Source organism: Bos grunniens, chromosome 5 (assembly GCF_055505025.1).
Source record: "Bos grunniens cultivar Pamir isolate PY7600 chromosome 5, Bosgru_T2T1.0, whole genome shotgun sequence".
Lineage (NCBI taxonomy): Eukaryota > Metazoa > Chordata > Mammalia > Artiodactyla > Bovidae > Bos > Bos grunniens.
In genome coordinates this window covers 89,342,502-89,356,613 of record NC_141169.1, presented here as the reverse complement: position 1 = coordinate 89,356,613, position 14,112 = coordinate 89,342,502, and the positions used below count along the sequence as shown (strand labels likewise).

Genomic DNA, 14,112 nt, shown 5'->3' with positions numbered 1-14,112 from the left:
ATAGGGGACTGGAATGCAAAAGTAGGAAGTCAAGAAACACCTGGAGTAACAGGCAAATTTGGCCTTGGAGTACAGATGAAGCAGGGCAAAGGCTAATAGAGTTTTGCCAAGAGAATGTACTGGTCATAGCAAACACCCTCTTCCAACACACAACAGAAGACTGACTCTACACATGGTTATCACCAGATGGTCAATACTGAAATCATATTTATTATATTTTTTGCAGCCAAAGATGGAGAAGCTCTATATAGTCAGCAAAAACAAGACCGGGAGCTGACTGTGGCTCAGATCATAAACTCCTGATTTTCAAATTCAGACTTAAATTGAAGAAAGTAGGGAAAACCACTAGACCATTCAGGTATGACCTAAATCAAATCCCTTATGATTATACAGTGGAAGTGAGAAACAGATTCAAGGGACTAGATCTGATAGAGTGCCTGATGAACTATGGACAGAGATTCGTGACATTGTACAGGAGACAGGGATCAAGACCATCCCCAAGAAAAAAAATGCAAAAAGGCAAAATGGTTGTCTGAGGAGGACTTATAAATAGCTGTGAAAAGAAGAGAAGCTAAAGGCAAAGGAGAAAAGGAAATATATACCCATCTGAATGCAAAGTTCCAAAGAATAGCAAGGAGAGATAAGAAAGCCTTCCTCAGTGATCAGTGCAAAGAAATAGAGGAAGACAATAGAATAGGAAAGACTAGAGATCTCTTCAAGAAAATTAGAAGTACCAAGAAAACATTTCATGCAAAGATGGGCACAATAAAGGACAGAAATTGTATGGACCTAACAGAAGCAGCCAGAGAAGGCAATGGCACCCCACTCCAGTACTCTTGCCTGGAAAATCCCATGGACAGAGGAGCCTAGTAGGCTGCAGTCCACGGAGTCACTAAGAGTCCGGCACGACTGAGTGACTTCATTTTCACTTTTCACTTTCATGCATTGGAGAAGGAAATGGCAACCCACTCCAGTGTTCTTGCCAGGAGAATCCCAGGGATGGGGGAGCCTGGTGGGCTGCCATCTATGGGGTCGCACAGAGTTGGACATGACTGAAGCAACTTAGCAGCAGCAGCAGCAGCAACAGAAGCAGACGATATTAAGAAGAACTGGCAAGAATACACAGAAGAAGTATACAAAAAAGATCTTCACGACCCAGATAATCATGATGGTGTGATCACTCACTTAGAGCCAGACATCCTGGAATGTGAAGTCAAGTGGGCCTTAGAAAGCATCACTATGAACAAAGCTAGTGGAGGTGATGGAATTCCAGTTGAGCTATTTCAAATCCTAAAAGATGATGTTGTGAAAGTGCTACACTCAATATGCTAGCAAATTTGGAAAACTCAGCAGTGGCCACAGGACTGGAAAAGGTCAGTTTTCATTCCAGTCTCAAAGGCAATGCCAAAGAATCCTCAAACTACTGCACAATTGCACTCATCTCACATGCTAGCAAAGTAATACTCAAAATTCTCCAAGCCAGACTTCAACAGTACATGAACCATGAAGTTCCGTATGTTCAAGCTGGATTTAGAAAAGGCAGAGGAACCAGAGGTCAAATTGCCAACATCTATTGGATCATGGAAAAAGCAAGAAAGTTCCAGGAAAACATCTTCTTTTGCTTTATTGACTATGCCAAAGCCTTTGACTGTGTAGATCACAACAAACCGTGAAATTCTAAAAGAGATAGGAATACCAGACCACCTGACCTGCCTCCTGAGAAATCTGTATGCAGGTCAGGAAGCAACAGTTAGAACTGGACATGGAACAAAAGACTGGTTCCAAATAGGGAAAGGAATACATCAAGGCTGTATACTGTCACCCTGCTTATTTAACTTACATGCAGAGTACATCATGAGAAACACTGGGCTGGATGAAGCACAAGCTGGAATCAAGATTGCTGGGAGAAATATCAATAACCTCAGAAATGCAGATGACACCATCCATACGGTAGAAATTGAAAAGGAGCTAAAGAGCCTCTTGATGAAAGTGAAAGAGAAGGGTGAAAAAGTTGGCTTAAAGCTCAACATTCAGAAAACTAAGATCATGGCATCTGGTCCCATCACTTCATGGCAAATAGATGGGGAAGCAATGGAAACTGACAGACTTTATTTTTTGGGCTCCAAAATCCCTGCAGATGATGACTGCAGCCATGAAACTAAAAGACATTTGCTCCTTAGAAGAAAAGTTATGACCAACTAGGCAGCATATTCAAAAGCAGAGACCTTCCTTTGCCAACAAAGGTCCATTTAGTCAAAGCTATGATTTTTCCAGTAGTTATGTATGTCTGTGAGAGTTGGACTGTAAAGAAAGCTGAGTGCCAAAGAATTGATTCTTTTGAACTGTGGTGTTGGAGAAGACTCTTGAGAGCCCCCTGGACTGCAAGGAGATTCAACCAGTCAATCTTAAAGGAAATCAGTCCTGAATATCCATTGGAGGGACTGATGTTGAAGCTGAAACTCCCATTCTTTGGCCACCTGATGCGAAGAACTGACTCATTTGAAAAGACCCTGATGCTGGGGAAGATTGAAGGCAGGAGGAGAAGGGGATAACAGAGCATGAGTCGGTTGGATGGCATCAGTGACTCAGTGGACATGAGTTCGGGTGGACTCTGGGAGTTGGTGATGGACAGGGAGGCCTGGTGTGCTGCAGTGCATGGGGTCTAAAAGAGTTGGACACAATTGAGCAGCTGAACTGAACTGAACTTGTCTGAATTTTCTAACGATTCATCAATGTTAACAAACATCTTCTTTTAAAACGGGAAGGTAGTTCTGGATTGGTTAAAGCACTGTTGGTCATACACTATTATGAATTACCAAATCAAGATGAATTTCTGACTGAGGATCTCACTCAGGGGATTCAAGAAAGAGACTTCAATAGAAACAAAAGGAAGGCGGGTTATTTTGAAGTAAATGGGAAAGGAGAGAAGGGAAGATGTCAAATACAAACTGCAAAATTTTAAGGGTTGCTCCAGACTCATCCTGTGCTAAGAAACAGAAAAGCGTTTTGTTTTCTCCAGTTCTGTGCTTCCAACATTCCTCCGTCTTGGCTTTGGAACTGGACTAGTAGCATCAGTTCAGTTACACTGTGGGTTAAATCAGCTTCCGCGGGACAGTCTGGGAAACTACCCGTATCTCTGCTTCTGTGGGGAAATGCATTCTGAGTTCCAAATAACTGACCCAATGACTTTTGGAATCGACAGTAAATTAAGGGCTTCCTGTACATGCTTTTATATATATATATATATAGATAGATAGATAGATAGATAGATATAATGTTTGTTACAGGGATAAACCAATAATTCTTTGATGATCAGTTCTAGATAGTGGTCCTGTTTTGTTTTTGTTTGTTTGGTCTCATACAATGTGTGATTTAGGAGACTTGCTATTCTAGAAAGCTCTGTTGCTTCCAAGTTCCTGCTTTACAAAAAAAAAGTAATAGCAAAAGTGTCTCTTGAATAGCATTTTTCAGAGATAATTTCACATTAGCTTTTAATTGTGCCTAATGATGTGAAAAGCAATATTTGTACACTGTAAAGTATTTTTTGAGAGTAAACAAAATAAAAAAAGAACTGATCTTTTGTGGATAGTGTATTGAAATGAAATAAACCTGTACATGGGAAAACAGAGGATTTGGTTCTTTTTCAAATTGCCAATCTGTGTGAGCAAAAGAGTTATCGCCTTGGGGACTTTAATCTTAGTCATTTTCCTTATGAGTAAAATGCTCATACTAAGCTCTGAGATTAAATATTTTAAATTGTTTTGATATATGGATTAAGTAAATACAAATTTAGTTTCACTTATCTAATACATAAGGCTTCCCAGGTGGCTCAGTGGTAAGGAAGCTGCCTGCCAAGCAGGAAATGTGGGTTTGATCCCTGGGTGGAGAAGATCCTCTGGAGAAGGAAATGGCAACTCACTCCAGTATTCTTGCCTGGAGAATCCCATGGATAGAGGAGCCCGGTGGGCTACAGTCCGTGGGGTCGCAAAAGAATCAGACACAACTAAGCGACTAAATGACAACAACAACAATCAAATACATATTTACTGAATGCCTGAGAAGAGTTGAATCAAAGTGAGGGTTGAAGGCTGAGGGAAGAAACATCCAAAAACGCTACTTTATTTTGCTTAATAATATTATGAAGATAATGGGTGATGCCATGCAAGGCAGAATTTTTAACAACATTTAAATCAGCTAAAAGTATTATCAACTTCTTCTCAAAGCTGTCATTACTATTCTCTTTAGCATACTTTCCTATTATTCCTGAACCTTTAAACTGGCTGATCTGTCTAAAGACCAAAGATGGGATGTTTTGTGAATCCTTTAGTTTCACCTCCTCCACTTGCTTGATCTGCTCTGGTGCTAAGCCAGCTTTTCTCAACCTTGGCACTATTGACATTTTGGGTCAGAAAATCCTTTGTTGTGGGGGCTGTTCTGTACATCGTAGAATGTTTAACAGCATGCCCTTTCCTCTACCCACTAGATGCCAGTAGCCCTTGCTGCCCTGTTGTGGGTAGCCATTCCCTTCAAGGGATCTTCCAGACCCAGGGATCAAACCCTGGTCTCCCACACTGCAGGCAGATTCTTTACTGTCTGAGCCACCAGGGAAGCCCTATAACCCTGTGATGTGTCTTTAATTATAGAACTATGGTATCTTGAGTGATCACTTCATTTCTAAACACAGTGTAACAGACTTTCTTCCTGGCTTGCAGTATTACTTCAAAATCAAGCCACAAGCACCCCCCTTTCTCTCTTGTGGTTTTTCCAGATTTTCTTTTCAAAGTAAACCATAAATGGTCCACTCCTTAAGCTTACATCATATTCTTTGGTCCCTGGCACCTAAACCACTGGAAAAAAATGTCATTTGGAGTCATCCCAGTAAGTTTATTATCAAGCATCTCACTGCATAATTTCTAAGTGAGCTCTTGCCAATTGTACACTGTAACGTTTTGATGAATATTCTCCTTTCAAAGGTTCTATGATTTGTCCTACTCTACTAAGACGTTGACATGCAGCTTTTCTTTCTTATTTTGAGACGTTTGTAATTGGCTTTTGATGTCTTTGGCAAGCTCACAGAAGACAGAGCAATCCGATGGTTTGTCTGACTTCTTATCTTTCTTCTGCTATTGAAACAAGATTATTTTTTTTTCCGTTAAGAAATAATACATTTTAACTTCTTGACATTTTCAGAAATTTGCTGATATAAACATTTTCATTTTATAATGCTCATTCCTGACCAGGACTATTGAATTCTGGACTCTTTCTAGTCCCATAACTCAAGAGAAAACATTTTTAAAATTTACTAATTCAATTTACAATTTACCTCTCAACCATGATGATGGTTTTTCTTTCATCACACTCAATTGGTTTTCAACTCTGTTATCATTTCATTCAATATTATATTTACATCATATAAAAACATTACACTGGTATGAACCTGGGTTTAAATCCAATTGGTACAAAATATTATATATACTGTACAAGTTTAGGCAAGTTACTTAGATCTCTGAGCCTCAATTTTCCCATCTGTAAAAGTGAGATCATATTTTCTTTGCTTATGTCTCCTATTTTTTGCTTATTGTTTGAGAATTAGAAGAGACATGTAAAAAGGTTTTGTGGACTTTAAAACATGTAAAACGGTTTTGTGGACTTTAAAAACTATCTAAATGTAAAGTTTTACTGTCATTTCTTTCTGATTACCTTCCTTCACCTCCCCCAACTCTGTCCCAGGCATACTTAGCACTACACCCACAGCTAACCACTCTTCCTTCTTTCAAAATCATCTAAGATTTTGCTTTGCCCACAACCCTTCATTTGTAAGTGATGAATGAAAAACTCATATTGAAGGTGAGTAAAATAGGACATACATAAGGGAAAATAAGATAAAATGAGGAAAGAGCATGCTTGAGCAAGTTTTAAATGCATATATGATTGTTTTAAACACACATATAATTATAATATGTCTCCAATTCAAATAAAAATCCTCTAAAGGGCTGAAAATAAAAGATATCATCAGAATTTTCTTAGTTTCAAAGTAGTTTATCAATTAATGGAATATAAATATACAATTATTTCATATTTCACATGAGATTATTATATAATCAAAAATTAAATGTAATACTTCTTTAAAAGTATTTTTAGTAATTTTGCACTGTATTTCTGACTCTTCTTAACTGAACTCTGAACTCTTCTAAATCTGAGCAATTACCTTTTCTAGTTCTTGATCCTGCCGATTCATTAGTGTTTTCCAATGTTCATAAAGCTCTACATCTTTGGTCTGAATATCCTTCAAAGTCCCTTCTCTTAGAACACTTCCATCTTTCATGGCTATGATCTAAGGAAAGCATATATTAGAATTAGGACAAAAATCCATAATTGGCCAATTGAATTATATTTATCTCAGGAAGCATTTATATAACTGGAATATAAAAATTCTTTTAATTTCTTTTAAACTCTTACCCAGTCAGCGTGTGTTAGATATTGTAATTTGTGAGTCACAAGAACAAGTGTCCTCTTGTCATCTTGGAGAAATTTCAAAATTCCTTCCTGCATTAGGTGATCACTCAAGTGAATGTCCAAGGCAGAAAATGGATCATCCTACAACAAGTAAAATGGAGACATAATGAACAATTTGCATATTTTCTTTGTAATGAAATTCCTGCAGAAAACAGAAATACAAATAACTAAAGGCAAATTATCCCACAAAATTCAATTTATAATAAACAGACTCTGAATAGCTTTAAATGACAAAAAGTTACTAAATTAAAAATGAGGATTTTATTTTCCCTTTCACCTTAAAAATAATGTTGAAAGTAAATAACAATATTTGGAGTGGTTTGAATTCTTATATATAGAATCTCCAAGTTCAAAAGCCAACATCACCTGACAACCTATAACAATAAACCAAAACAAAGAATACGATAGTAGTTAAAGTTGACATCAATTCACTTTAGACATGAATAAAAACAGGCACAGACTCTGGACCAAGATGACAACATAGGAGGCTCCTGAATTTCCCTCCTGCCATGGACACACTGAATATACAGCTGGACATGGAGCAATTCCCTTTGGAACAGATCCAGAAACTGAGTGATTTCTACATTTTAAGTGACAGAAAAATACATCAAAACAGGTAGGAAAGGTTGAGACACATTCTCATCATAAACCCCACCTCTGGAAAATTCACAAATACGTGGAGATAAAACAAGATGTTCCTGAACAACCAATGGAGACACTGAAAGAGGAAATCAAATAATATCTTGAAACAAATGAAAATGAGACACAATGCATCAAAACTTATGGGAGGCAGCAAAACCAGTTCTAAGAGAATTTTATAGCATGGATTCCTACCTTAAGAAAAAAGAAAGACCTCAAATAACCTAACTTTACATCTCAAGAAACTAGAAAAACAAAGAACAAATTAAGCCCATAGTTCATGGAAGGAAGGAAATAACAAAGACCAGAATAGAAATACATAAAATACAGACTAAAGAGACAATAGGGAAGATTGATGAAACTAAATAAGTAAAATATACAAACACTTAACAAGACTCATTAGAAACAGGGTGGCTCAGATGGTAAACAATCTGCTTGCAAAGCAGGAGACCTGGTTTCAATCCTTGGGTTGGGAAGATTCCCTGGAGAAGGGAATGGCAACCCACTCTGGTATTCTTGCCTGGAGAATACCATGGACAGAGGAGCCTAGACGGCTACAGTCCACGGGGTCACAAAGAGTCAGACACAACTGAGCAATTAACACTTCCACTTTCACTAATAAGACTCACCAAAAAAAGTGGGAGGATTCAAATAAAACTATATGAAAGAGGCAACATTACAACTGTGACCACACAAATACAGACTCATGAGACTATTATGAACACCAACAAACTGGACACCTAAAAGACATGGATAAATTCCCAGAAAAAAAAAAAATCTACAAAAATTGAATCATGAAAAAATAGAAAATCTGAATAGACCAACTACTGGTAAGGAGATTGAATTAGTAATCAAAAACACCTCAACAAACAAAAGCCCAGAACCAGATGGTTTCATTGGTGAATTCAATCAAACATATAAACTGGGATTAAATCAATCCTTCTCAAACCTTTTCAAAAAATAGAAGAAGAAAGTATACTTCCAAACATTTTACAAAGCTAGTATTACACTGATATTAAAACTAATGATTCCCTGATGCCAAAGACACCATACATACACAAAAAGAAAATTACCGACCAGTGTTTCTGATGAACACAGACGCAAACATCCTTGATGAAATATTAACAAGCCATATTCAACAGTCATTAAAAGATTCATACACCATGAATAAGTTGGATTATTCCAGGGATGCAAGGATAGTTCAACGTCTGCAAATCAATCAATATGATACACCACAATAATAAAATAAAAGATAAAAATCATATGATCAACTCAATAGAAGCACAAAATACATTTGCCAAATTCAACATTCAATCATGATAAAAACTTTGAATAGAATGGGTATAAAGAAAACATACCTCAACATAATAAAGATCATATATGACAAGCCCACAGCTAATACCACACTCAATGGTGAAAAGTTGAAAGCTTTCCCCTTAGGATCAGGAATAAGACAAGGATACCCAGTCTTACCACTTTTATTCAACACAGTACTGAAAGTTTAATACTATGGGGCTTACCAGGTGGCTTAGTGATACAGAATCTGCCTGGCCGTACAGGAGACATGGGTTTGATTTCTGGGTCAGGAAGATCCCCTGGAGGAAGAAATGGCAACCCACTCCAGTATTCTTGCCTGGGAAATCCCGTGGACAAAGGAGCCCGGTGAGCTACAGTCCACAGGGTCCAAAGAATTGGACATCACTGAGTGACTGGGTCACAACAAACTGTGGAAAATTCGTAAAGAGATGGGAATATCAGACCACCTTACCTGCTTCCTGAGAAATCTGTATGCAGGTCAAGAAACAACAGTTAGAACTGAACATGGAACAACAGACTGGTTTCAAATAGGGAAAGGAGTATGTCAAGTTTGTATACTGTCACTATGCTTATTTAACTTATGTGCAGAGTATATCATGTGAAATGCCAGGCTGGATGAAGCACAAACTGGAATCAAGATTGCTGGGAGAAATGTCAATAGCCTCAGAAATGCAGATGATGCCACCCTTATGGCAGAAAGTGAAGAAGAACTAAATAGCCTTTTAATGAAAGTGAAAGAAGAGAGTGAAAAAGTTGGCTTAAAACTCAACATTCAGAAAACTAAGATCATGGCATCTGGTCCCATCACTTCATGGCAAATAGATGGGGAAACAATGGAAACAGTGACAGACTTTATTTTTGGGGCTCCAAAATCACTGCAGATAATGACTGCAGTCATGAAATTAAAAGACACTTGCTCCTTGGAAGAAGAGCTATGACCAACCTAGACAGCATATTAAAAAGAGACATTATTTTGCCAACAAAGGTCCATCTGTCAAAACTATGGTTTTTCCAGTAGTCATATATGAATGTGAGAGTCAGACATCCATAAAGAAAGCTGAGCACTGAAGAATTGATGTTTTTGAACTGTGGTGTTGGAGAAGACTCTTGAGAGTCCCTTGGACTGCAAGGAGATCCAACCAGTCAATCCTAAAAGAAATCAGTCCTGAATGCTCATTGGAAGGACTAATGTTGAAGCTGAAACTCCAATACTTTGGCCACCTGATGGGAAGAACTGACTCATTTGAAAAGACCCTGATGCTGGGAAAGATCGAAGGGGGGAGAAGGGGATGACAGAGGATGAAATGGTTGGATGACATCACGGACTCGATGGACATGAGTTTGAGCAAACTTCGGGAGCTGGTGATGCACAGGGAAGCCTGGTGTGCTGCAGTCCATGGGGTCGCAAAGAGTCGGACACGACTGAGAGACTGAACTGAATTGAAATGAACTGAGTGACTGGGCACACATACACCGGAAGTACTATGTCAGATCAATTAGTCAAGAAAAAGAAATGGCATCCAAATAGGAAAGAAAGAAGTTAAACTGTCTCTATGTACAGATACAATGTGGAAAGAGTAGTCTCTTCAATAATGATATTGGGGAAAGTAGACAGCAGTGTGCAAAAAAAAAAAAACATGGGCCACTATTTTACATCATACACAAAAATGAACTCGAGTGGATTAAAGACACGAACCTAAGATCTGAAACCATAAAACTCTTAGAAGAAAACATAGTGGATAAGCTCTTTGATGTTGGTCTTGGCGATGCTTTTAAAATTTTAATACCAAAAACAAAGGCAACAAAAGCAAAAATAAATAAATAGAACTACGTCAAACTAAAACATCTCAGTCCATTAAAGAAAATCATCAACAAAATGAAAAGGCAACTTATGGAATGCGATGAAATGTTTGCAAATCATGTATCTTATAAGTAGTTAATGCCCCCCAAATATAAAAACCTCATACAAATCAATAACAAAATATCCAAACAATCCAATTAAAAAATGGTCAAAGGATCTGAATAGATATTTTTTCCAAAAAAGTGAAAAAATGGCCAAAAGGTACATAATAGTACTCAACATCATTAATTATCATTAATATTAATATTATGATTTATCTGGGAAATACAAATCAAAACCACAAAGAGATATCACTTCATACCTGTTAGATTGGCTGTTATCAAAAAGACAAGAAATAACTAATGTTGGTGAGAATGTGGAGAAAAAGGAATTTTTGCATTGTAGTTGGAAATATAAATTGTTGCAGCCACCATGGAAAAAAGTATGGAGGTGTAAAGGCTAATTTGATCAAGTTTAATTAGAGTTTACAGCAAAATCTAAAACCTTTCAACTAATTGTTTGTACGATCTTTATAGACAGATCTTTTAAAGATAGATGTAAGATCTTTATAGATAACAATAATGTCTCTTTCTTCTTTGTTTCCTGTGTACCCAGCACAGAAGATGGCTCTGATGACGCTCATTAAACACTGATGGATGGAAAGGAAGGGAGGGAGGGTAGGAGGGAGGGAGACAAAAAGAAAGCAAAAGACAACACAGTAACTTGAGAGTAATCATTAAAAGAAGGAAAATAAGAAACAGCTGATCACAAAAACAGAAAAAAAGGAAAAGTACTCAAAAGATACGAAGTTCTAGCTCACACTCTGTCACTTACCAGCCATTAATTCTCAGGTAAGGCATTCCACCTTTCTAAGTTTCCTCTCTTCCCATGAGGAAACCACCTACCCTAGCAGCACCGTCATAAGAATCAAATGAGATAATACTGCGATTCAAAGTGCTTTGTGAATTTTTAAACAATCGAAGGGTAAAATATTGTTATCTAAGAGAAATTACTCAAACACATGAATTTGAGTAAACTCTGGGAGTTGGTGATAGACAGCGAGGCCTGGCGTGCTGCAGTCCATGGGGCTGCAAAGAGTAGGACACGACTGAGCGACTAAACTGAATTGATTGATCAACAGTATTCTGTTGCTGCTAAAACATTATTCAATTTTAGGCTGCTATGAAGAAAGTATAATATTTAGATCATAAGCTCCATTAGTTTTAAGACTGTCTGAGTTGATCAGAGTGCATCTAGAACACGTTTTTTCAAAGGGACCCTAACAAACACTATTATACTCAGAATTAAGAGAAGTTATAAAGATAACATAACTGTTGAAGAATTAAAAATATTAAGCTTTATCAGCCTACAGAAAAGTAAATTATGGCAAGTTACAACAATAATATTAAAATATTGAGTTATGGCCATATAAAAGAAATATATTTGCTGTTGCAGAAGCAGAATGGAAGCCAATTAATGGAAAATATACAGAAGCAGATTTTAAGCCCATAATAACTTTCCAATAATAAGAGCTATCTGAGGCAGGCAGAATAATGGTCCCCAAAGATGCCTATGTTCTAATTATCAGAACCTGTGACAATGATATCTGAATGGCAGATGTGCCTTTGCAGATACAGGCATATCTCATTTTATTGCAATTCATTTTATTGTGCTTCACAGACATTGCATTTTTTTTTAATTGAAGGTTTGTGGCAACCCTGTGTCCAGCAAGTCTATTCCGCCGTTTCTCCAACATTTGCTCACTTCATGTCTCTGTGTCACATTTTGGTTGTTGATGCTGTTCAGTCGCTGAGTTGTGTTCAACTCTTTGCAAACCCACAGACTGCAGCATGCCAGACTTCCCTGTCCTTCACTATCTCCCAGAGTTTGCTCAAACTCATGTCCATTGAGTCAATGATGCCATCCAGCCATCTCACCCTCTGTCGTCCCCTTCTCCTCCTGCCTTCAATCTTTCCCAGCATCAGGGTCTTTTGCAATGAGTCAGTTCTTCGCATCAGGTTGCCAAAGTATTGGAGTTTCAGCTTCAGCATCCAGTCCTTCCAATGCATATTCAGAGTTGATTTTCTTCAGGATGGACTGATTTGATCTCCTTGCAGTCCAAGGGACTCTCAAGAGTCTTCTCCAACACTACAGTTCAAAAGTATCACTTCTTCGGCACTCAGCCTTATTTATAGTCCAACTCTCACATCCATACATGACTACTGGAAAAACCATATCTTTGAATAGACAGACCTTTGTTGGCAAAGTAATGTCTCTGCTTTTTAATATGATTTCTAGGTTTATCATAACTTTTTTTTTTCCCCAAGGAGCAAGTGTCTTTTAATTTCATGGATGCAGTCACCATTCACAGTGATTTTTGGAGTCCAAGAAAATAAAATCTGAAGTGATGAAAAATGAAGTGATGGGACTGGATGCATGATCTTAGTCTTTTTAATGTTCAGTTTTAACAGGTTACTGCTAGATCCTGCTATGTCTTTTATAGTGTTGTTTTCTGGAAATTTTGGGGGCAGGAATTCTTAGAGACATTAACCTGAAGTGCACTTCCAGTACTATGCCCAAATTCTACTTTCATACCCTGTAATGGATCCAAAATTCTGGAGTGCGAAACTCTAAAATCAAGCCACTTTCTGAAGATGTTCATTAGATGGAGTGAAAGGTTTAAAGGTCGGAGAACCAGATATACACATGGTTAACACATGCACAGAAGGAGAAGGCGGAGGAAGGATGGATTTACATAGCCTGCTGGTCTCTAGGTACTGTCTAGTTGTACACTAAGTGATTTTTGCTACAATCTGCTGGAGGAATAAAACTAGAGTAAATTCATAATCAATACAATCATCCATTTTTATTTGTATATCCATAGGTTATCAACCCAGGATATACTACAGAATCATCTACAGAGCTTTTTTAAGATACAGATTCTAGACTCTGTCTTTATAGATAATGATTTAGTAGATCTAGGCTGGTATCAAGATTTTTAAGAATAATTTCAGAAAACTTTACAGATAAACCTTAACCACAGCCTGAGTTGCATACTTACTAACCCTTATGCCCACAAAAAGTATATTTTCCAGCCCTTCTTTCTACCAGCAAATATAAATGAGAAGACTTATAATCCTGTCCAGTTCATTCAGCACCATCCACACCCTTTCATCAATTATCCTCATGGTTTAAGAACTCATAGAAGCAATCATTTGGGAACCTCAGTCCCTTGGGGTCCTTCACTCACGTCTTACATGTTGATTTGATTTGTACTTTGAGGATTTGTTTTGCCTTAATTCTCTGTGATTTCACAAGTTAAATCTTTCCTTGAGTTACTTATCTCCTTAAAGACTCATTTGTCCAGAGAGAAAGATGAAGTAGAAAGAAAGGGAAGACCATACATTCTTACCAAAAAGACAATGTTGGTATTTTGATAGAGAGCTCGGGCCACACAGATTCTTTGCCTCTGACCTCCACTCAGGTTGATGCCCTAGAGAAGAAATACCCAGTAACATCCACCATTTACAGTAGTAAATAATCTGCTGGTTAAAAAAAAATTCCCTAAAAATACAAACTTCTCTTTAAAAACCTTAAATTAATTTTAATTTATTATATAAATTTAATAAATTTATGTAGTTTATTAATTAAACAGTGATAACATTGGGAAGATAAAAACGCAAGCTTTCTAGTGGTCAACACTTGAATTATATTAAGATCATCTTTGACTGATAACATTAATCTTCTTTTCACTCTGATAGTTGGCTCTGCTGTACAAAAATATTAGTAATGAAAAACCA

The 14,112-nt window shown here is 37.4% G+C and overlaps 1 protein-coding gene across 6 annotated transcripts in view; it reads right to left on the bottom strand.

Moving 5' to 3' along the window:
• ABCC9 (ATP binding cassette subfamily C member 9) overlaps positions 1 to 14,112 on the bottom strand; it is a 156,531-nt gene that overhangs the window by 60,160 nt on the left and 82,259 nt on the right. For all 6 annotated transcript variants that reach the window (XM_086401802.1, XM_086401801.1, XM_086401804.1 and 3 more), the window contains 3 exons: positions 13,725 to 13,805; positions 6,460 to 6,597; positions 6,209 to 6,334 (listed from right to left, as the gene is read on the bottom strand). In XM_086401802.1, the coding sequence (XP_086257928.1) occupies positions 6,209 to 6,334; positions 6,460 to 6,597; positions 13,725 to 13,805 (345 nt within the window). The remainder of the gene's footprint in view (positions 1 to 6,208; positions 6,335 to 6,459; positions 6,598 to 13,724; positions 13,806 to 14,112) is intronic.